Source organism: Trachurus trachurus, assembly GCF_905171665.1.
Source record: "Trachurus trachurus genome assembly, chromosome: 19".
Lineage (NCBI taxonomy): Eukaryota > Metazoa > Chordata > Actinopteri > Carangiformes > Carangidae > Trachurus > Trachurus trachurus.
In genome coordinates, this window is record NC_139913.1 from 9,049,384 (window position 1) to 9,072,525 (window position 23,142).

Genomic DNA, 23,142 nt, shown 5'->3' on the forward strand with positions numbered 1-23,142 from the left:
CATCGGCTTTTGGGACTTTTTGCGGTGTCTGAGCCCAGTGCAGCTCCAGAATTGTAGCCCTGTGACGTATCAACACGACGAGTGCCATGACATGAACAAGCCCCTCCAGTTCTTCCAACTAAAGCAACGTAACCAACCAAGTCAGATGCATGCAAAACGGACAATGGCGAGAAAAAAGGACGCGAAAAAGGACTGTGTGTGAGATTTCAAAGTATAACGTCAAAACTAACTTAACATATTCCCTTATTCTCGCCATCCTTTAACTGGCCTTTTTGAGCTCATCTTTCCTCCCTCCTCTTGTTTTCCCCTCGTTTAGTACGTTTCCCTATCTGTCCTTCCGGTTCCTCCGTGTCTGACGCTTTCTTTTTCCCGCTCTCTCTCTCTCTCTGTTGTGTTGCCATCTGAAACAAAGGAGGTGTCTCAACCAATGGGATTCTACATCTAAGTGTTCATTAACCATGTTTATTTTCTATATGTACAATTTTTCTACAGTATTTACTTTTATTTTTATTGTTACGGTTCTTTGATGAACATAAAGTGGAAATTTATTATGAAAAATAGTTTTGAAGATTAATGAGTAAATAAAATATTACCCAAGTGAAGCCTGGAGTGCATCTGTGTGTTGGTTTTTTGCTCCCCTCTGCCTGCAGACAGCAGCACCACACCTCCCCCCAGTTGTGAAGAGACCAACTTAATATTAACCTGCAAAACATGTTAGGAAGCAGAGTTGTGATGTGCTTTCTGATGTGGAGTTGGATTACAACATCAATAGGGTTTTCATGGCTGTCTGTTATAGACATGCTGCTTAGCTTAGCATGAAAACTGGAAAAGGGGAAATATCTAGTGTGAATTTATAAAAATGCTTATGCTGAACCTTACAAAAACTCAAGGGAAATTGTATGTTTTTTAATAATTAGTTATGTACCAGATTGTTTCATCATTGTAATACAGTTAATTAACAATAAATGTCTCACATAACAGTAAAACTGGTGAAAAATAAGAGCTGGTAACTGCTTCAACGCCTGTCAGCTGCTACAAGGTACCAGCTCAAACTGGATTGGACTTGATCTGCTTACTTGATATTTATTCACATTTCAGATAATCTAAAAAAAGATATATATTCCATGGCAGGAAACTGAATGAATGAGCGAAAATTCTGGTTTAGGACTGTTTACCAGATAAAACATAACATTTAAAGGCACGATATTGGATATTTGGCCTTCATAACAGGTGTTTTTCAATATTTGCTGACATTTTACAGACCCAAAACCTTGGTAGGAAAATAACTGGTAGATGAATCAATAATGAGAGTAACTACTGCATTGGACTGATCCAGGGCAAGCGCTTAGCTGTTTCTGGCTGATCTCCAGTTTTTATGCTCAGCTAAGATAAGCAGCTGTATATTAAACATACATAGGCGACATGTGTGTGTTGTTGATCTTCTTATCTAACGCCGCACCAGAAGGCCAATAAGTTCTTTATCCACTTCTGACAAACTATCTCCAAGTTGCAGATTCACCCACATGCTCCTTGTTCCCTTTCACCTTTTGTTTCATCAAAGTAAAGCAAGCAGCACCTTCTCCTACCAGCCCCCTCTAACATCTATCTGGGACGGTAGACACACATAAATATCCGCTCACGCACACACCGAGCCGAGCTTTGAAGTATGACTCAGTGCAGTGAACGGTATAAGTCTCTGCAGAGTTGCTGTTTGCCGGATGAAAGATCCCTGAGACTGCAAAGTTGAGTTTGTGTCCTCAGGTGAGGGGAGCTACAAGGACCTGCTATTTCAACAAACACCTCCCAAGTCTCGTTATCTTGTTCTCTCGCCATCTCTTCTCTTTCTTTGACTTTCTTTTTTTTGTCTTTTGCTGAACAGTTTGTGCTCAACAAAAGGCTTGTGTTCGGCTGTAGCCAGCCATCTGCCACTGTGCTGCCCTTGACCGCGGCCCAGCCCAGCCTGCACACAGATAAAGACGCGGCTCTGGCTGCATAAGAAACAACTCTGCTCCTGCTCACCAGTGGCCAATGTTAGCATTTACCACATTAACTGGAGGAGCTCACACTGATGATCCCAGAAGGTTGTAGTATTCATTACACACCACCAGAAAAACAAAACTGCTGGAGGGGATAACATTACTATTCTGAGAGCTGCTGGAGACAGCGCAGGAGGAGAAAGTCACGTTCAACCTGATTTCTTAGGTTTGAACAGAGAGACGATGCTGAACCTGGTGGTATTTCACCGAGCAGACGCCATGTCCATCGTTTTTATGGCAACATTTCTGCTGTGGACAAAGATTAAGCCTATACTGATGTTTTAATTTTATGCATTTGATGATAGAGAGAGAGAGAGCTGTGGCTGTCTGTGCACTGAGTCAAAAAACCGCTCAATATTTTCATCAACACCTCCCCTGCACAGGTGCAGAACAGTCAGCGGCTGATTAATCTACAATTTCATATCACTTATCAAAACACACAGATGTCACAGATCTTCCTCTTCCTCACTCCTTCATCCCTTACTCCTCTCTACACCTGCATTCTCTATCTTCCTGATTTGTTCATTCTTCTTCTCGCAAAACTGTGGGTGGGAGTGAATTGTTTGTGTGAGAAAGAGCATGTGTGTGTGTTTCAGGTGTTAGGGAGTTACATCTTCCTATAATGTGAATTATTTGAGATGAAAACATGACATTTTGTGTTAAAGGTGAGTGGTAGTTATGGTTACAGTGAAGGAAATGAATGTAAGTCAATATAACCTCCTCTGAATTCACAGACCTGACTGTGTGTGTGTGAAAAGCTCAAGGCTGTGTTATTTTCTCCTTTGGAATAAATCACAAAGAATGAAATTCCCACTGTACACACACCACACCACACCACACACATTGAACTCTATCTATACAAGTGTAAACCGAGGAGAACATGAACATTAGCCTAAATAAGAATGAAAACATCAATGAATGAAGATGATGAAGTGGTAAAGTAGAAAAAAAGGCTTATTGTTCGTCCAATATTCATATTCACTGCTGGTTTGGTTTCTACTTGCTAATCAACACTGGACATCAACCAGGCGATGGGTTAAAGACGATGGCTGTGCTGCTGTGATATTTACTTGTGAAATGATTCACCCAGAGAGAGAAAAACAAAATGTGACAGACTATCTTTGCTATTTTGTCTTTCACACAGCCTGGGTTTTAATACAAATCTCCTGCACGCTCCGCCTTTCTGCTGCTAACTGAACAGATTTGTGTGTGTTGCCAACAAGTAAACTATTAAAAAATCCTCTATTTGAGCACATTCCACTCACAAGTTGGTAACAAGTTGGAAAGGTTAAGTTGTTATTGTTAGCTTTGTTAGCTAATAGCCTACCACCTGATAACAAAATGCTAAAAGATAGTTTGTGAAAGCAACATACTGTAACATGTCTGCAGGTAGAGGTTAGACATTACAGTCTGTCTGTCAGACTGATTTAATGACACAAAATCAAAATTAAAGCAGCACTAAGTAACTTTTCAACCTTCATAAAATATTTTCATAACTTTTGTGATGATACATCGACTTACAACAAGTTGAATGACACCTCTGTCATGGCCTGAGGGGGTCTGTATCTCTTTCTCTGCACTAAGCAGCTTTGAGGAGCATGGTAGGAACCCTGCTCTCACGCTAGTGTTCATGGGAAATGGAGTCTTCCTTCACTTTCACTTTTGCGAGTCACAACAAGGAGGGAACAGGCAAAACGGCACTTTAGCAATGGATTATGTTTGTGTTTTCACTTTGAAATGATCCACTGGAAACAGAAACTTAGTTTTGATGTCTTTTGTTAATTTTAATGCAGGATATTTACAGGGCTTCACGCTAGTGTTCATGGGAAATGGAGTCTTCCTTCAGGCAAAACACTACCGCTTTGGTCCACAGGCGCCGCCAAACTCAACCAAAACTGAAAGTTCTTTAGTACTGCTTTAAGCGGCTAATAAATAGTGCAATTTTATTCACTGTTGCAGCTCAGAGCAGTGGATTGTAAGCATGTGGCTGTTAATGTTCCTCCAAGTTAAGAGGAAAATAAGTTCAAAGAAGAAGGACTATATCGAACTTTATTAACATCCAGTAGCCTAGTAAATTTTTTAATTGTCATTTTAAAACCATAAATTGGTATATTCATGTGTCTTTGGATTATAAAACACAAAAATGTATGGGTTGCAGATGACAGCTTACAGACCAGTCACTTTTTCATAAAACAAAAAAAATTGCAATGAACCAAACATTTTTTTGTTAATTTAATAATTTTCCTGACTTCAACCAAAACAAAAGAAAAATCTGAAAGAAACATATAGTATATCATTTATAAACATATTTATGAAATAGCAATACTTTATCATGTCCCCTAGTTTTGTACAATCCCATAACAGCATACCAATTCCACTGCTTTAAAAATAATGATTCAGTTCAACATCCTCAGCATTGAGGAAGTGACACCACTCAAGTCTTTTGTAAGAGAAGAAAGTGTTAACATCTTTTCTTACCTATATTTCATTGTTTTTATTGTGAGATTGTCATTGTCAAGCTCCACCTTTCAACACTGGAAAAAACAAACAATAGTGTCGAAAAATAGCCTATTATAATGTCATGATTTCCTGAAGTCATGTGGTGCTACATGCCTTGGTTTATTATGGACTTCGGGCTTCTTTTAGCCAAAATAGAAAGTTGTTTTGTTTGTTTTTTAAAATCAGACAACCCAAAGTGCACCGAATTGATTTGATTTGAAGTGTCAGAAGTTAAAAACTGTTTATTTGACCTGAGCTTGTAATTTGAAAAATCTGAAACCCGCCCACACACACACTCACAGAGAGAGACCTCCTACATCCTCACACACACTCTCATACACGCATAAAGCTTTTCACGCCCACCCAGTCAGCAGTGCATGGCCAAAAAGCCTCAGAGTACCTCACACTTATCCTCTCTTCGACCTGGCGGTGAACCCTGAGTGAGTGGATGGACGGACAAACTTTCATATCAAATCTTGAGTGTGGGCTTTGATGGGAGGCCTGTGAACACGGCGTAAGGAGAAAAAAAAGTGAGAAGAAAAACCTGGAGATCTAAAAAAGTAGTGAAACCCTGAGATAGGCTATACAACGATCTAGACTACAGCTACAGACCAGCAGACATCTGGCAGGCTTTGATGATGGTGACGATGATGATGGTGATGATGAGTTTGATCGTGTTAATGAGTGCGGTGATAAAAACAGCAACAGCCTCGGCGTCTGACTCTGACATGCACATCACACCTGGAGGCTGCCACCAGCTGAGAGCCGGGGTCACAGAGATTCCCTGGAACATCTCCAGAAACACTCGATGCCTGTGAGTAGCTACACACAAGTAACACCCAAACTGATGCATCCACATTATATATTTATATAGTATATGTAAAACTGCTGCGGCAGAGTAGCCTAGATGTTTACATCCTTATCAGATGCACTGAAACTTTAAAGTAATATGCTGCAGTATGAGCGGTGAAGATAAGTTCTCACAGGAAAAGCTTTATGTATAATTCTTCTTGACAGCGTTGCCGCACTCTGTCCGATACTTCTTCTACTCTTTTCTTCCGCATTTATAAATCCCTCAACTGAAATGTGGGCTAATTTGTGACGGTGGCTGTCCTTGGTGTTTGTTTTCCTCCTGGTTTTTGTGAAGAGCGGCAGCAGTATCAACATATATATACAGTATATAAGTAGTTTTCTTTTCGCTTTTTTTGTGTTATTTGACTTTTTTCATCATATATTATGACTTGCAGTCCCTTTTATCCCTATATTGCAACTCAATAGCATCTGTTTATGAGAGTCTTTATGCATCAAATTGATCTGCATCATACATGGCTGTCCTACTGTATGTAAAACCAGTCTTGTGTTTACAACAACAGGTGAAACAGGTCAATGTTACAGAGAATACTTTCCAAAATAGCAATTTCAATCACCACAGTACACAAAGACAGATTCAGGGGGGTATGCAGTGTGTTTACTATTCAAAAATCCACTCTCGTGAACATGCATAGTCATTTAGACTTTCCCCTCTAATCCTTGCTCATCCCCCTTTTGGCTGATTTTTGCACTGAACTCGCCAGTGATGGTTTTATTAAACATTCATTAACTCGGGGAATGCATGCAAAACACGTCTGCTTGAATTCAGCAACTCCCAGTGTTGCCATAGTTTCTTACATTAGCCTCCAAGTAGCTGCAGTTTTTTTTTTTTTTAATGCACAAAATTTAAGGGAACATTTAGTGTTCAAGGTCTAACACAATTATTTGCAAAGGTGGCTTTAAAGGTGGCATATTGTTCAGACTGGACTGTGCATCACACAAAACATATGTGAGCACAATAATAACCATGGTTCAAATCCACTATAAAATGTTCTTTCATAGAGCTGCAAGTGGTTTCACATTTAAATTCCCAGCCAAACTCTGGTGTTAACGTCCTCCTGCTCCAGATTTTTGAAAAGATTGAACAATAGTCTTTATTTCAGCCCATCTTAGTCTTTGGTTATGTTTTTATTTGTGTTTTGTTTTATTGTATTATCCCCATTATTGTGCTTTACATGTTCTATTGCTGCTAGAACCATCTACTACTCATTTTACTTGTAAAGTGCTTAGTAACCCTGCTGAAAAAAAAGTGCTGTATAACTTAAGATCATTTATATTCATCATCATTCATATTTACGTCCTTTAAATGGAGCCTGTGTTGTTGTTTGTGATATAAATGTTAAACATCAGCAGCAGTTTATTTTTGTGCAGTAAATATGAAGCAGCTGGATAAATCATGTTAAGACAGGATGCAGTGGGAAACGGCCAAATATGTTAAATTTCAGAGTAAAAAAAAAAAAAAATAGTGTTATTTATTCCTCCCTTAAAAGCTTTAACCTCCACAGATGTTGATCGAAGGTGGCAGAAGTGGTTCAGATTGTTTGTGATGCAGTGACACGGAGCTGAATGAGGCAAGTGGGGGGGAGGTGGGTGGCTGCCCCCTCGGAGTAAACACTGACCTGTTGTTTTGGCCGCTGAAACATTTAGAAGGAATCTCAAGGCCGGAGTGGAGAGAGGAGAGGGGGGGCGAGGCGAGGCGGGGCGGGGGGACAGTGGGGGTCAGTGTTAAGATTAAGATCGCCTGAAGCCTCCGCACAAACAGATGTACATAGTCGTGCTCACAGAAACCACACACACACACAAGGAGGGGAGGACATTTGTGGCAGAAGTAGCAACTGTTCCCAAAAGACATATTGTGAACTCCCAGGCGGCCATGTATGTGTTCTCATCTGTTCTGTTCTGCTCGAAGGTCAAGGCTCAGGCAGAGTGGTGGATATTTACAAGTGGATGGCCAGTTCAGATGAGATCTACACCAGCCAGATGCAAAAAAAAAAAAGAAAAAGAAAAAGAAAAAAGCGTTAAGACATTACAAAGCAGTTTGTTTTGTTGCAAGAAAAGAAAATACCCCCTTCCCTTCCACAGCACCAGTGATTTAAAGGGTCATGGCCTTGTTGACCTCCTTCATTAATCAATGAAAATGTAAAGATGAGAGAGTGTGACAGTGATCCCGCTCACACCAGTGACACTGTCATAAAATAACTTTTCATCAGGGATTTCTCCTTTAAAGGTTTGGTCTGGAGGGTTTTGTGTCCAAAAATAAACGTTAGACTTATACAAATGAAATCTGTCTTAAAGCAGAAGTGCGATCCGGTCGTTTTGGCTAATTTCTTGTCAGCTGATGGAGTTAGCAGTCCCCGCCCTCGTCCCTACGTCACCACATTCACGCACATCCCTTGGCTGCACACACAGAGAGGACCGCCCCTTTATGCCGTTCTCTCTCCTCATTGGATAAAGGTTGTAGGATACAAGGAAAGTTTACACTTACTTACAGCAGAGCAGAGTGACTGACAGACCCGGGTTTCAGACCAAACACACTATAAGTGATTGCTGTTGGAAGATATAACTATTTAAGACTTATATTAACACAAATATTCCGCTTACTTCTGCTTTAATCATCACCTATGGGCTTCTAGTCCTGTGTGGTGGTGGTGATGGTCTGCAGCGCCCCCTCCTGTATTTTGGCCTTTTGCTTTGTTTTGTTGTGCACGGGGACATTTCTGGGTGGAGAGCAAGAGAGTCGGTGTTTTCTCTCCAGCCAATGACGGAGCTCAGGTGAAGCTACGGAGGGCTCAGGGCTGCTAGCCGCACTAGCTGTCCCTGATGCTACCGAGGGCTAGCTCGTCTCGCTCTCTCTCTCTCAGCATTAGGCAGGACCGCAAAGAAAAAGAAAGAGTGAAGCGCTGGAGCCGCGGACCGATTTCCGACCGTCACCGACAACTAAAGCCTCGAGTGGTAACAAGTACGGGCCGTTGTAGTGAGCTAGCTCGATGCTAACTTCGGCTAGCGGTAGCGGTTAGCATCCGCCGCTAACACCGTCTTCCTAGCTCACCACAACAGCATAACAACCTAACACTGGAGGCTCCCGTTGTTGGTGACGGTCGGCTATCGGCCCACGGCTCCAGCGCTTCACTCGGACTGTATTTCCTTTTACTTTGCGGTCTTTTGTTTATAAATTGCAAAGAACAAAACTCCAGACTCTACCTTTAATGGTCTGTGGCTCTGTGATCAGTGCGTCGCTGATGTGACTGACTGGCTGTTTTCTGCACCAATAGGAAAATCGTGCAGACGCAGATCCGAGAGATTCCCCAGGGTGTCCTCAGCAGCCTGCAGCACCTCACCATACTGTAAGTGTGTGTGTGTGTGTTTGTGTCTCGCTCGTGTTTATGCATTGATACGGAACATAATGAACTGAGGAGGTCAAAACAAGTCAAGATATGAATCATCCAGACACAGGAGGAGAGTTGGGGAGGCGCTCACCAACACATGTTACAAACAGTAGTATGTGGTTTTAATCTTCCTAAAAAAAAGGTAAACAAAAGTAACTAAATAATATATGAAATCCTTGAAATTATTGAAAAACAATCGTATGGATTCATATTTGTGTTTTGTGTTTTTTGTACATTGCATATGAAACACATTATTAGTTTCTTTATTTACATCTTAACAGTTAATAAGCCACTGCTACTAGTCACTTTTGCTTAATTAGATCAATTGTTTAATCATAATTCAACATTTTAATAATCCAAAAATCCAAATCTGTGATTATCTTATTGTTTCTTTTATGTTCCTGTATATTTAGATCTCAGGATCTGCACTTATTAACTGCATTTTCCCATGAGCACTTGCATGAAACACACCGAAGTGCAGAGTTTGATTTGCTATAACGTTTTTGAATATTCCCTCCAGTCTTATGACTTGTGGCTGTAATTGTTAATACTTGTGTGCAGTGTCCTCCTGAGTGCTGTGATCTTTCCAAAGGTCCTGTAGCAACATCCGTGTCATGATTCTGACTAAATGAAATAATTCCCTGTGTCACCATTTATATCTTTTACTGTCTCCCCTCTTCATCGAACCCTGCCTTACTCCTTTCTCCTCCGCCTGCAACCTCAGCGCCATCTTGGAGAACGACATGTTGGGGAGCATCAGAGCGTTCGCCTTCGCCAACCTCTCCCAGCTCACCTATATGTGAGTGTACGGTTTTCTAAAAGCTACATGACGCATTTTATCCACCGTGTGTTTAGTCTGTTATGGAACAAGAGCTACAAACTCTGAGAGAGTCAAACCCAAACAGAGGAGGAGGAGGAGGAGGAGGTGGAGGAAGGGGAGGAGGAGGAGGAGGCCTGGTGTTTGTGGTTGAGACAAAATATATCAAGTGGTGAATGAAGAAGTGGCAGCTAGATTTTTTTAATTTACTTCATGTCATGTTTTTGTGTTTTCCCTCAGTGTCATCTCTGAAAATGTGGCTCTGGAGAGAATTGAAGCTTTTGCTTTCTCCGATCTGCCTGAACTCACCGAGATGTAAGTATCACACACTGTCTGACATCACAGTAGAGTCGGTGGTGAAAACCCTGCATGTAACTACAAGGCCACTCATCTGACTATATAAGTGCGTACATGACTTTATGTGTTCCTGTCAGAACCATAGAAAAGTCAAAACACCTGAGCTCCATCCACCCAGATGCGTTCGGGAACATCAAGAAACTGCGGCGTCTGTGAGTACTCGCTAAAAGGAACATGTGCTTCTTCGACTTGTGCTTGTCAAACTGATTGTGAGTCCAAAATGGGTCATGGGTGACAGGCCTAGTTCTGACGGGCCCCCACACGACCAGACACATCATTTTTTAATTAGCTCGGATCCTTTGGAAGAGAAATCAAGTGTCACTCTTCATCCCGAAAAAAGTTTTTTCCACAATAAGAATCATCCCATTTCCAACATTTGAATGTACCAGTTACAAAAGAATATTAAATTATACCATATATGAAACAATGTTGATGTTTATAAGGGACAACATAAAGCTAAAACATCAGACATGATCTGTTTTGCTTTTTCCCAACTTGTAAGAACTGGGTCAGAGCAACCTCAGCACAAAAACATTGTATTTTGAGCAACATCTCTCAAATGTTTCTTATTTTATGTGATGAAATGTTCATAGTGTACAACAAAAACCTTTTTCATTTCCAGAAATAAAATAAGTAGGGTAAGAGTTGTCACGTCTGCAGATTAAACACAACAGAGGATTATCTTTAAAAATCTAAAAATGAAGCCATTCAAGGCTGCGAAACAATGACAAAATGTTATTATATATGATATATGTTTTATACATAGTTACATGTCTGACAGTGTTGACAGCACACCTACTACAGATTTGGAAAAAAATTACAAAAAAGGATTCTTAAGGTTGTCTAAAAGCCAAAAAGAAAAAATGCAGACAGTGCAGCAGAACTCGTGTGTTTTTGCCAGACAGTTGTTTGGAACAGGGAGCTCTGAGTCCCAACGTCTCCTTTATCTTCAACTTCTCTCTCCGAGTCTCTTCACATGTTCAATTTTTAATCTCAGTTATTACAGTGAATCTTACATCGTCTGAGTGTTTCACAAAGTGTCTGCTGCTGTTGTTGCTGTTGTTGTTCTTGTTCTTGTTGTGAGCTTACTGTAACACTCACACACTCTAACATGTCCGGGTTGATGTTTTCCGTCCACAGAACCATCTCTAACACCAGACTGAGGATTTTCCCAAACTTCTCCAAGATCCAGTCGTCAGCCTCCGACTTCCTGTTGTGAGTCTCCCTGCCGTAAACAAATAAACTACAAATGCATCCCTTGACATACACCCACACACACACACGCACACATACATGCTATTCCCACACAAACCTGATTGAACACATGCACACATGATTAAATATGCAGAGGAAAGGAGAAATCACACAAGACATACAACAGTGCAGTTAAATCCTACGCAGCGGGTCGTCCTGCTCAGAATATCATGGATACGAACCATCTGTTCCTCTATAAAACAATCCATCTTCTGCCGGTTTCCCCATCTGACACATAGCAGCTTCTTAAGGGAACTGGATTTTAATGTGTATTCCTGATATTTTCCACCTTAAATTAACATATATCTGCTGTTTTTCTGGTTATAGAATACATTGCAGCATTTTTTTTCTCTCTCAATATTTGTTGTTTCGTTTTGTTCACGGTGACTTTTTGATCTCCGTCCTGCTCAGTGAGCTGCAGGAGAACAGCCACATAGAGAGAGTCCCCGCCAATGCCTTCAGAGGCCTCTGCACTCAAGCCATCTCACAGATGTAAGGGATTCATCCTTCTTTTTTTTCTTTTTTTTTAGAAACACACCACCCTCACACAGCTCCGAGTGGGCATTACATACGCAGTGATGAATGTTCCCTGAAATGCTCTCTGCCCTCTTTACTGAGCTCGATCTGCTCTTTCTCTCTCTTTCCTCTGCACGTTTCTAACACTCTTACTACTTTACATCAACACCTTATTAGGATTTACCTTCATTATTTAGTTAAAATTTAGTTTTTCGTCAATAAAACAAAACTGATCTCTCAAAGTTAATAGAACACATCCCTTTTAATGCCACTACTTATTTTGTTATGTTATATTAACCTTTGACCCAGCCCATAGTTTGCAAGCTATTGTTATTATTTAAGCATACTTTTTTATACCAAATGTTTTGGAGCCTTTGGGGATTCTGTGGACAATATTTGTTGATATTGTTTTTGATTAATGTATAATAAAGTTAAATTTGCATAAAGAAGGCATATGTCCATTATCCAACACTTGAAAAACCTCCCTTTAAGGTACATTTTGAACAAATAAACAATGTGCCATTGATTTGCAATTCAAAACATTTAATTAAAGTATTTGATTGACAGCCCTGTGTAGATAATTCAACACAGCGACTATGACAAGTACTTTTCTCTGAGGGGCTCCATGCAGGCATTGAAAATCTGACCAAACTATTGGTGGGTGCAATCTACAGATGTCTCCTAAACGCCTCAAATTACAGACTATTGGTGGACACAGTGGATAGATACCAGCTACCACACACATCATCAGAGGCACCACCGATACGGGGACCTGTGTAGTGTCTTCAAGGGATAGTTCAACATGTTGGCAAATTGGCCCATTGCCATAATCCCTATAGTCATAGCAGTAGGTTTGTTACCTTTAATTGTCGGTGCAAGCTATTTTTAGATCGGCGGAGCAGAACTGCTCAGAGCTACACTACAGAGGCTAAGGAGATTTCTTGGTTTCTCGTCAAACTCATCAAATGCACAATCCAACAACTCCAAAACGCTCTTGTGAACAAGTTGTGGCCTGCACATTCACCACGCTATGAGATAATAACAGGATGTTACGAGACGGAGTTGTTTTCGAGGTAAATTCATGCAAAACCATTGATGCGCGTTCCCGTTGGGGGCAGTTTTTTGGCAAGCAGTCTCTGCATTTGCCTCGAAAACAACTCCGTCTCGTAACATTCTGTTATTATCGCATGCTGTAGAGATGTTGTGAGGGGCCCATTTTATTCCCTGAGGGCCCAAGCTTTCCTCTCCAAACTGTGTGTACCTCTGCAAGTGCTATTGCTCATTATTTAATCAGCAAATTCAAAGCTGGCTGATAAATAACAATGAAAAGTAAAAAACTAAAGTGAATAGGCTTATAATGAAGTATTTTTAATGACGTACTGCTGCCAAATCTTTCCAGGAAACAAACAGAAGTTTGTCCACAGCTTCCAAGGTCACGACTGTGAAAAAGCTGAAAAGGAAGAAAGAGAATAAAACCAATTTGTTCAGTGTGTTTGACTAAAATCCTGCGAATTCAAGCAGCATTAGTGACTGAGAATAAAAGATCTGCTCTCACTAAAATTAGCTGTGATAACTTTACTGTTGGAAACGCTCTGTGTTGCTGCCACATGACTGTAATTTGGCTTCTCTTCCCAATGACAGACGGCTCACCAGAAATGGCATCAAGGAGGTGGCAAGTGACGCCTTCAACGGCACAAAGATGCACAAATTGTGAGTCACATGCAGAGACACAATTACAAACGGTACATTTCAGCTCTCCGCGTGTTTAATTTCTCTCGTTTTCTGCCGTCTCTCTCTCTTTTTTAGGTTCCTGAGAGGCAACAAACGTCTTACTCACATCAATCCCAACGCATTTGTGGGTTCCAGTGAGTTGGTGGTACTGTAAGCGTGACATTTAACAGTAACTCATGCCTACACGATTCACCCTCCTCATCATCACTTATTAGACTCGGGGTGTAGGAGAAAGTAAGAAGCAATTTGACGTGTGTGGGGAAGCAGAAGCTCAGAAACATGATGCCAGATTTAAGGCAAAAATAAACCGAGCGCAGGTTAATTTTAACCGGAGAGACCTGATTATTCCCCAAACAAAGAGGCATCTATTTCCACAGAAGTTGCAATCAAAGAAAAAATATGTGTTTGTTTTTTTTTCTTTTGTGCAGCGATGGGTTTTTGTTTTTTGTTTTTTTTCTTTCCCTCCACATCCCAACAATCACTTGGCAATCAAACTGCAGCTCCTTCCATGAATTTTCCAGTTGGGAAATTTAAGTTTCAGTGTTTTATTCTCAGCAAAAGTGGATTTCGCTGGTATAAATATTTACGCATCACTTCTTACACCCTCTGGAGTCCTTATGTTTCCAGTGAATACACTGAGCCTGTTTTATTTGCGGTATAAGAGAACTTTATTTATACACCGTGCAGACACAGGCTGGGGAAAGCCGACTGGAAGTGCTGATGTGGGGCTTTTACATAATATCATATTTATGTCTGCAGGCTATGAAACTCACTTTGAAAGGACTTTTTAAAAAATGCATTACTGTAATTATAAATATTAGACATAAACAGACACAAAATGAGTTGTGTTTTATATATTTATAGTTAGTTACTTCAGTTTTTTTTTTATATCTGTGTCATGCCAGTCTGGTCCATTAGCCTATAAGAAACCATCACAATAGAACATGTGTCATCTATCTGTTATGAGCAAAAACAGATGCGTACAATAAGTTAAGCTACAAAATATTGATTATTGGTACAAGAATAGAATGATAAAAAAAAAACATGTTAAAAGTATTGACAGGTTATTGGTTTTCTCATCTCCCATAATTTCTCTGGGTAACAAGCTGGTCTTGTAGTTTCATATTTAAATAGCAACTTTCATATCTGACTAAACAAAACCCTGCGTCATCCCACATCAAAAAGGGCAAATAGAAAACAAAAAGAAAGAAAACATCCTGCTTCAACCAAAAGTGGTAAAATTCCAGATCTCAGCTGAGCACATAGAGATCTTCAAATTTTAACATCCTCAGTGTTTGCAGTTTGGTTTAGTCCATATTTCACCAGCACATTGCTACATATCTCTGCTATATTTGTGCAGAAGAATCAACCTGGCCTTCAGGGGGATAAACCAAACTGATGACAGATCAGATGCCTGTTACATAAGACAGGAGGCTAAAATCTCACTTGTTTCCTGCAGGGACGTCTCTCACACCACCGTCAGCTCTCTGCCGGACTCCATCCTGGGCGGCCTCCAGAGGCTCTTCGCTGAGTCGACCTCCGAGCTGAAAAAACTTCCATCTCTGGAGCTCTACACCGAACTGCACCAGGCCAGTCTGACGTACCAGTCGCACTGCTGCGCCTTCCAGAACATACACAGGAACAGGTAAGTCCACAGGTGTACGGGAATCCTATTTAAAGGAGACATATTATACCCCCTTTCCACAAATTAAAATAGTTCCCAGGTGTCTTAAATACACGTCTGTAACACGCTTTGGTCAAAATACCCCAAGGATCAAACATCACAGCTCTTTTCATCCTCTCAAAACAGCCCTGTTCAGAACGGCTGGTTTCAGTGCCTGTCCCTTTAAGTGCAAATGAACCACTGCTTGCCCCGCCCCTTCTACCGGTCCCAGGTAGAGGTGGGGTTACGCAAATTCGAAACCTAGTTACATCACTGGAAGACAACTGAGGGAACAGCTTGTAAAACCACATGTCATTTTTTGTCAGTTCTCACATTTTGGGGACCGTTAGGCAAGACAAACACCCAAATATATGTTAAAGAGGCTTCAAAAAGTGATATTTCCATAATATGTCCCCTTTAAATAAAGTAGCAGTACCAATACTTATAAAACAAAACACAAAAACACCTTGCAGCTTTTGTTTACATGTGAACTTTGTGTGTCAGATCCAGGTGGAACGACCTGTGCTCCAACCCAAAGGCTCAGGACGACCTTCACTTCTTCAGAGATCACTGCTCCAACATCACCTCCGTCACCTGCAGCCCGACACCCGACGAGTTCAACCCCTGTGAGGACATCATGTCTGCCGTCTCCCTGCGGGTCCTCATCTGGATCATCTCCATCCTCGCACTGCTGGGGAACGCAGTAGTGCTCCTTGTGCTGATAGGTACAGACCGAAAAAAATCACATTCGTACACTTGATTTGCACTTATTTCCATTTTACTTTCCTGCACTAAATTTTTAGACATTGATACAAACATATTTCTTTTCTTGTTTACTTCCAATTCATCTTCAGTTGATACAACGTAGTTTTTGTCCATATGTGTGTTTTATATCATAACAGAAATACAATGACTGCATTAAGCAGTCAGTACCATGATTGTATTTCCTCCTTAGAAATACAGTGAATCAATGACAGCCTCATAAAAACAGATTTACACTTTTGAGCTCAACATACTGATATTTAAGGAAATGCATGCAAAGGCCCTGCAGATCCATCATGCAAATGAATGAGTGTGATACAAAATTCAGCTCTACGACAAAGCAGAGGTGTTTCCAGGGGACATTATGTAAAAAGGGATGAATCCTGGCTGACACTTTGCTTTAAATGTAAATATAAAAAAACAAACAAACATTGAATATCAAGTATACCATCACACTTTGTCATTGTTCTTGTCATTTTTCTTCAGGCAGCCGCTCCAAACTGACTGTTCCTCGGTTCCTCATGTGCCACTTGGCCTTTGCTGACCTCTGCATGGGCATCTACCTGGCTGTCATAGCAACCGTGGACACGCTCACTCGTGGTCGATACTACAACGACGCCATAGACTGGCAGATGGGCCTGGGCTGCAGCGCTGCGGGCTTCTTCACGGTGTGTACACATGGATGTCATCGTCCCACATCAATGACAGCACTCAATCAATGTACAGGTCTGAATAGAGAAATGCATGTGTGTGTGTGTGTGTGCAGGTATTTGCCAGTGAGCTGTCAGTCTTCACATTAACAGCGATCACCCTGGAGCGTTGGCACACCATCACACACGCTCTGCGGCTCGACCGTAAACTCCGTCTGAGACACGCGAGCATCGTCATGGCAGCAGGCTGGATCTTCTCGTCTCTGGCCGCTCTGCTGCCCACGGTTGGAGTCAGCAGCTACAGCAAGGTGGGCAGATAGATAGATAGATAGATAGATAGATAGATAGATAGATAGATAGATAGATAGATAGATAGATAGATAGATAGATAGATAGATAGATAGATAGATAGATAGATAGATAGATAGATAGATAGATAGATAGATAGATAGATAGATAGATAGATACGTAGATAGATAGATACGTAGATAGATATGTACTGTTATGTACAATATATTATTCAAATAGTGGGAAAAAATATATATATACATGTTGTTTGGTTGGAGATATTGCACAGTGTGGGTGGTCATGAAAGAAAAAGTGAAAGTATGGCTTGTATGAATGAACAAGGTAAAAATAGACAAGAATAAATTATACAGAAAAAGATATACAGTAGGCTATATGATGCACACATATATTACATTGTGTATGGTGTGCTATACCTCATATATTTATATGTTTAAAAAATGTACAAAAACTAAGCAAAACAACAGTAATATAACACTCAATAGAAATAAAAGCCTGCAACTAATGGTAACCCAACAATATTCAATGTATTCTGATGTAAGACAAAGAAAAACAGTCAATTCTCACATCTGAACCTGAAACCATCAAAGATTTGACATTTCATCTGGATGGATTGAACTACTTACTGTAGCTATTACAATGCAATTCAAACCAGTATCATATTATGTAATATACTTTTGTCCCATGAATTGCACTATAATTGAACATAGTATATGCTCTGTCTACTTTTTGAAGGATGTTTTCTGACTGTACACCACAGTTTGAAACAGACTGCTCTCATACCCAGCAGCCATTGTAGATATTATGGCCTTGGACCACATCCATATTGCTGCAGTGGTGCAGTGGAGTTAGCAACAGATTTTCAAGCCTATTACCTTGTTATCTCAAGGTGACTCTGCTGTTACCGTTTTTTTTTTAGTTTTTGTTGTTTATTTGTTTCCACATGGCATGTTTATGGCATATTTGCCTCCATTTGATGGAGAGACATGGAGCACAGAGACAGACAGGGGCAATTACAGGCTGTAAAGGTTCCCAGCTGGAACCAAATGTTGTGGTTACGTGGTGTGTGTCTTAAACTACTAAACCACCAGGACGCCAACAACCCAATTACTGCTTTTGCTGAAGGAACTGACATTTTTTACCTGTAGTTGGGGGCTTAGTTTATTTGTTCACCTATTTACACACGCAGCAGGGGTCTGTTTCTATTGTCTGCTGGTTGATAAACCTTCGGTGAGGCTTTTCTTTCAAGTTAAGCACATTGAAGGCTCATGAACTCTTTGTACTTGTTCCTGCTGCAGGTGAGCATCTGTCTGCCCATGGACGTGGAGTCTCTGGCGTCTCAGGTCTACGTCGTGTCCCTCCTCCTCCTCAACATCCTGGCCTTCTTCTGCGTGTGCGGCTGTTACCTCAGCATCTACCTGACCGTCCGCAACCCCTCGTCGGCGCCGGCCCACGCCGACACCCGCGTGGCCAAGCGCATGGCCATCCTCATCTTCACCGACTTCATCTGCATGGCTCCCATCTCCTTCTTCGCCGTCTCGGCCGCCCTCAAGCTCCCCCTCATCACCGTCTCGCAGTCCAAGTTCCTCCTGGTCCTCTTCTACCCGGTCAACTCGTGCTCCAACCCCTTCCTCTACGCCTTCTGCACTCGCACCTTCAGAAGGGACTTCTTTTTCCTCGCGGCTCGCTTCGGCCTCTTTAAGACCCGGGCCCAGATTTACAGGACGGAGAGTTCGTCCTGTCAGCAGCCGGCGTGGACCTCGCCAAAGAGCAGCCATGTGATGCTCTACTCCTTGGCCAATGCACTGAGTCTAGATGTGAAACAAGAGAGCTGACTATATCCTTCAGTAATCTGCAGACTTTTTACTGGGTGCTCATCAGGCTCAAGCTAAGGTTGGCTCTACTGTAGGCCTATACTTATTAGCTCTAATGGAGAAACTCACAGAATATCAAGTAGCATGCAAAAGTTTGGGCGCCCCTGGTCAAAATTTCTTAGTGTGAACAGTTCAGCAAGTGGAAGATGAGATGATCTCCAAAAGGCATAAAGTTACAGATGACACATTCCCTTTACATTTTAAAGAATATAATCTATTTTTACTTTTTTATCTTTTACATTTTCAAAATGACAGACAAGGAAAAGGGCCCGCAGCAAAGGTTTAGCCACCCTGCATAGTTAGTACCTAGTAGCCCCCCCTTTGGAAACTACAGTATCACAGTGTGTAAATAATAAATAGTAAATATCTGATACCTTGGTCAAAGTTATCTGAGAGCTCAAGTCTCCTGGGTTTCTCATTCTTTTGCAGGCTGCTGCTTTGTTTCCCCTTTTCACTCTAAAATTGTAGAAAACAAGAATAATGCACTGATACACTGTTCACATTAAAGGGATAGTTCAACATTTTGGCTAATTGGCCCATTGCTATAATTCCTATAGTCAAAGTCATCAAAGTCATCAAATACACACTCCAACAACTCCAAAACGCTCTTGTGGACGAGTTGTGACCTGCACATTCACCACGCTATGAGATAATAACAGAACGTTACCAGACAGAGTTGTTTTAGAGGTAAATTCATGCAAAACCACTGATGGGCATTCCCATCAGGGGCAGTTTTTCTGCAAGTAGTTGCTGCATTTACCCACAAAACAACTCTGTCTCTTAACGTTCCATTATTATCTCATAGCGTGGTGAATGTGCAGGTCACAACTTGTCCATGAGAGCGTTTTGGAGTTGTTGGATTGTGTATTTGATGAGTTTGATGAGGGAAACCAAGAAATCCCATGAGCCTCCGTAGTGTAGCTCTGAGCAGCTCACGGCTCTGCTCCGCCGTTCTAAAAATAGCTTGCACCGACAATCAAAGGTAACGAACCTACTGCTATGACTATGGGGATTATGGCAATGGGCCAATTTGCCAAAAATGTTGAACTATCCCTTTAGCAGAAATTTTGCATGCCAGTGTAAATACATGAACACCTCAGATAGTTTCAGCTTTAAGAATTCCTCTTGTTCTCCAGATGCAGGAACACACTGCTGAATTGAAAGCTCGGCCCCAACTCCTCATTTTTATCATTTGTCAACAGTGGGTTTTTGTATGTTGACCATCAAACTCTGAATATCAACTCAGGACACCAGTGTCAGTGTGGCTCTGAACCCCTGAATCTGACCCGTGGTTAAACTCTATATGAATAGCAGCCTGAGCAGGGAGAGCCGCAAAACAACTGCAGATACTTTGACCAAATCTAGGTCAAACTACTGCCCCAGATAATTCTATGTGTTTGTTTTAATTTCATCGGAGTGCCAGATGGGTGGAGTTTACCGCAACACGACAATTTAGATCCTAAGTGGAACATAGAAAGAGAAAGAGAAAGAGAGGACGTAAACTGACTTTGCTTTCATGTTGCATGTCTTATGTAACGAACACCATCCATCTGGCGTCCCTGGATACTGAGACCAACTCCGCTAGTTTGAGACAGTTTAGCAAAGGTTTTTTCCGACGCTTAGAATTTCAGCATATGCATGTCAAGAAATCATCATTCATTTAACATTCAGCGTTGTGACTAAATGATATTCATCATGAAGCACACCACGGGGACAAAGTGATTAATAATCTCCTCATACTTTCCATCTGCCGTAGCTCTTGATGCCTCCACATCCTCCCTACCACTCAGTTCCTCTCTTTGTTCAGAAGCCAGGCTATGTAATTATCCTTGGAATGTGATTATGTGTATTGTTTGTAAAAATGATAGTCCTGCTAAGTGTCACCTTTATATAGTATATATATATATGTGTGTGTGTGTGTTTTGCACAAAATGTTATGTTTTGGATCGTTTTATAAAGTTGTTTGTTATAATTTTCTGCTTGAGATTTTGTAGATTTTCCATGGTGGAGTGTGTGAACAAAAGGGGAAAACTCTCTCTCACAGACACACAGACACACAGACACACACGTGCGCATTAAATTGAGCTGTCTTTATCTCGAAAACGCTGTCCTTCAGAGCATCCAAAGATTTCAAGGACAAAGTGACCCTACCAACCTCTGCTCTGAGTGCCAGGGTGGGTGGGTGGGTGGCTGTGGGAGGGGAGACGACACAGCTGCTCTTTCTGCATATTACAGGAGGAGGGATATGGCAGCTTGATAAGACACACACATACACACACATACTAACACACACACACTCAGAAGCAAGCCAGGGTTTCAAGGCTGCAGCTGCACGAAGGAGTCCATCTCATTGATATGGACACACTGCCTCCTACATGTCGACGCTGACTGTGTGGGTGCATTTGTGCTCTTCAGCCACCAGGTGATGCTACTGATGCAGGTTTCAACTCGGCTCAGTCACGGTCTATACACCTGTGAATAACAATACACCTCTAGTCACACCTCGAGACAACAAGCAGCATCAATTTGCTGTAACAAGCAGCCGACGGTGACAGGAAAACACACATTTACACCAGGACCGTGACAAAAACATCAAAAACAGCAACATCTCGTTTCACTGAAACAAACAAGCAGGTGTCATCCCTTCTTAAGAGATTTATTTGTAACAACACACTGACATTACAGCGATACTATTATCTCAAGAGGGGCATAATGTGTCTCTGAGTTTAGACTGAAACAGTGTTGGTACGGAAAAAATAACCTCACCTCTTCGTTGCCTGGCCTTGGAGACCACAGCACACAGCGTGTTGCCAGTCTTTTAAGTCTCTGCACAGAATAATGTGGAAAAATGTGACAAGACTTTGTCTCCAGGAAAGCAGCTATAATGCACAGATTCCAGCAGGTTTCACTGTGGCTGCTGCCTAAGAGAATATAGTTTTTATATTATTCTCAAACAAGAATCCGCATGATTGTTTATAGTTTGGGAAAGAGAAAACAATTTCCTGCTCATACTGCGTATTTTTATATAGCACAGTATATATTGATTATTTTTCACTCACTTCTGCATTGTTCTCTTATTATTCTCTTCAAACTGAATGAGGTGACTAAATGACTAATGACTGAACGTCAGGTTGTGTTGAAGTGTAGATGCGGTTTGCTACATGTAGATCTTCTCAACGTGATGACTCCAGATAAAACCTTTGCTACAACCAGACAAAGCAGACAGTGTGTGTGTGAGGCTGAGCTGGGCCCTCCTCAACTACTTGGAATTCATGGTCTCATCATTTGGTCGTTTTGCAGCCAAACAATGCCCTCTAGTGGTCCAATTACTACATAAAACGGTCCTTATTGACCATAGGGGGGTGTTTCTGTGTAAAGCTCACCTCCTTCAGGCTTTAAGAGGGGGGGCTGCTTGTAGTTTGGTCTCTCACAGAGGCTGCAGTCAGCTTGATTTCATCAGGTAATATGGCTGTAAATTATAGAGGGGAGCCACTTTTTTTTTTTTTTTTTTTTTGAAAAAGGCTATTACATTTTATGTTTTGTTACTCCATTCAATAATATCTCTTTCTATCTTTTAATTTTCCCGATAAAGTAAAAAGCTAGTTAATTAAAACTGTGTATACGAAATGATGATGAAAGAGATGAAAGAGGTCCTTAAATTTCCAAATAATAACTCTATTACCTTATTATGTGTTCAAACTATGAATTAATAATTGACCTTTAAACAGAGTTGCGTGATACATTTTTAAAGGCTTTTAAATTTAACTTTTTGCTATTCATATCTAATAATGTGTCTATCATATTACATTTCTGTTTCCTGCTTTGAAATTCTGTTTTGATTTTGTAATGATTTTATTTATCAAGATTTAAAAGTGTCAGAATCAGGATGCCCATATAAACAATAACATCTCTGCACCCCACTTCCAACAAAATATGGGAAATGATAAAAATCAATCCATTATTAACATTAATTAATTACTGAATGGGCCTACTGGGCACAGTCTCTGTATGAAGTTACTGTTAATATATGAATATGAGAGTCAAAGAGCTGATTTATAACCCCACACAGAGAATAAACGACTACAGAGAGATGTGAAAGGACTACAAAGAGACAAAATGAGCACAAAGAGATGAGAATGCAGCACAAAGAGACACAAGACGACCACAAAGAGACACCGAATGACCACAAAGAGACATAAACAACTTAAGAGAGGCATAAAAAGAAAAGAGACTCAAAATGATTTTTTCAAAGGACACAAACATCTACAAAGAAATGCACATTTTTGTACACATTTAGTCAATTTCAGTCTCTAATAGGAGGGGTGGGGCGCCTTTACTGCCCTGTAACCAGGGGCCCATTTCCTCTTTAATCCGTCCATGTTAATTAGATAGGAAAACAATTACGCAAACACAGGGCCATT

General features: G+C 41.0%; 1 protein-coding gene across 1 annotated transcript; it reads left to right on the forward strand.

Moving 5' to 3' along the window:
* Window positions 1-5,182: 5,182 nt before the first annotated feature.
* On the forward strand, window positions 5,183-18,682 carry fshr (follicle stimulating hormone receptor; the record flags this gene model as incomplete). Its single annotated transcript, XM_083994846.1, has 14 exons — window positions 5,183-5,349; window positions 8,678-8,749; window positions 9,516-9,590; window positions 9,849-9,923; window positions 10,043-10,117; window positions 11,106-11,180; window positions 11,631-11,711; window positions 13,377-13,445; window positions 13,542-13,616; window positions 14,926-15,111; window positions 15,634-15,854; window positions 16,378-16,559; window positions 16,658-16,849; window positions 18,146-18,682. The coding sequence occupies 14 exons, from the start codon at window positions 5,183-5,185 to the stop codon at window positions 18,680-18,682; spliced, it is 2,082 nt and encodes a 693-aa protein (XP_083850972.1).
* Window positions 18,683-23,142: the final 4,460 nt, after the last annotated feature.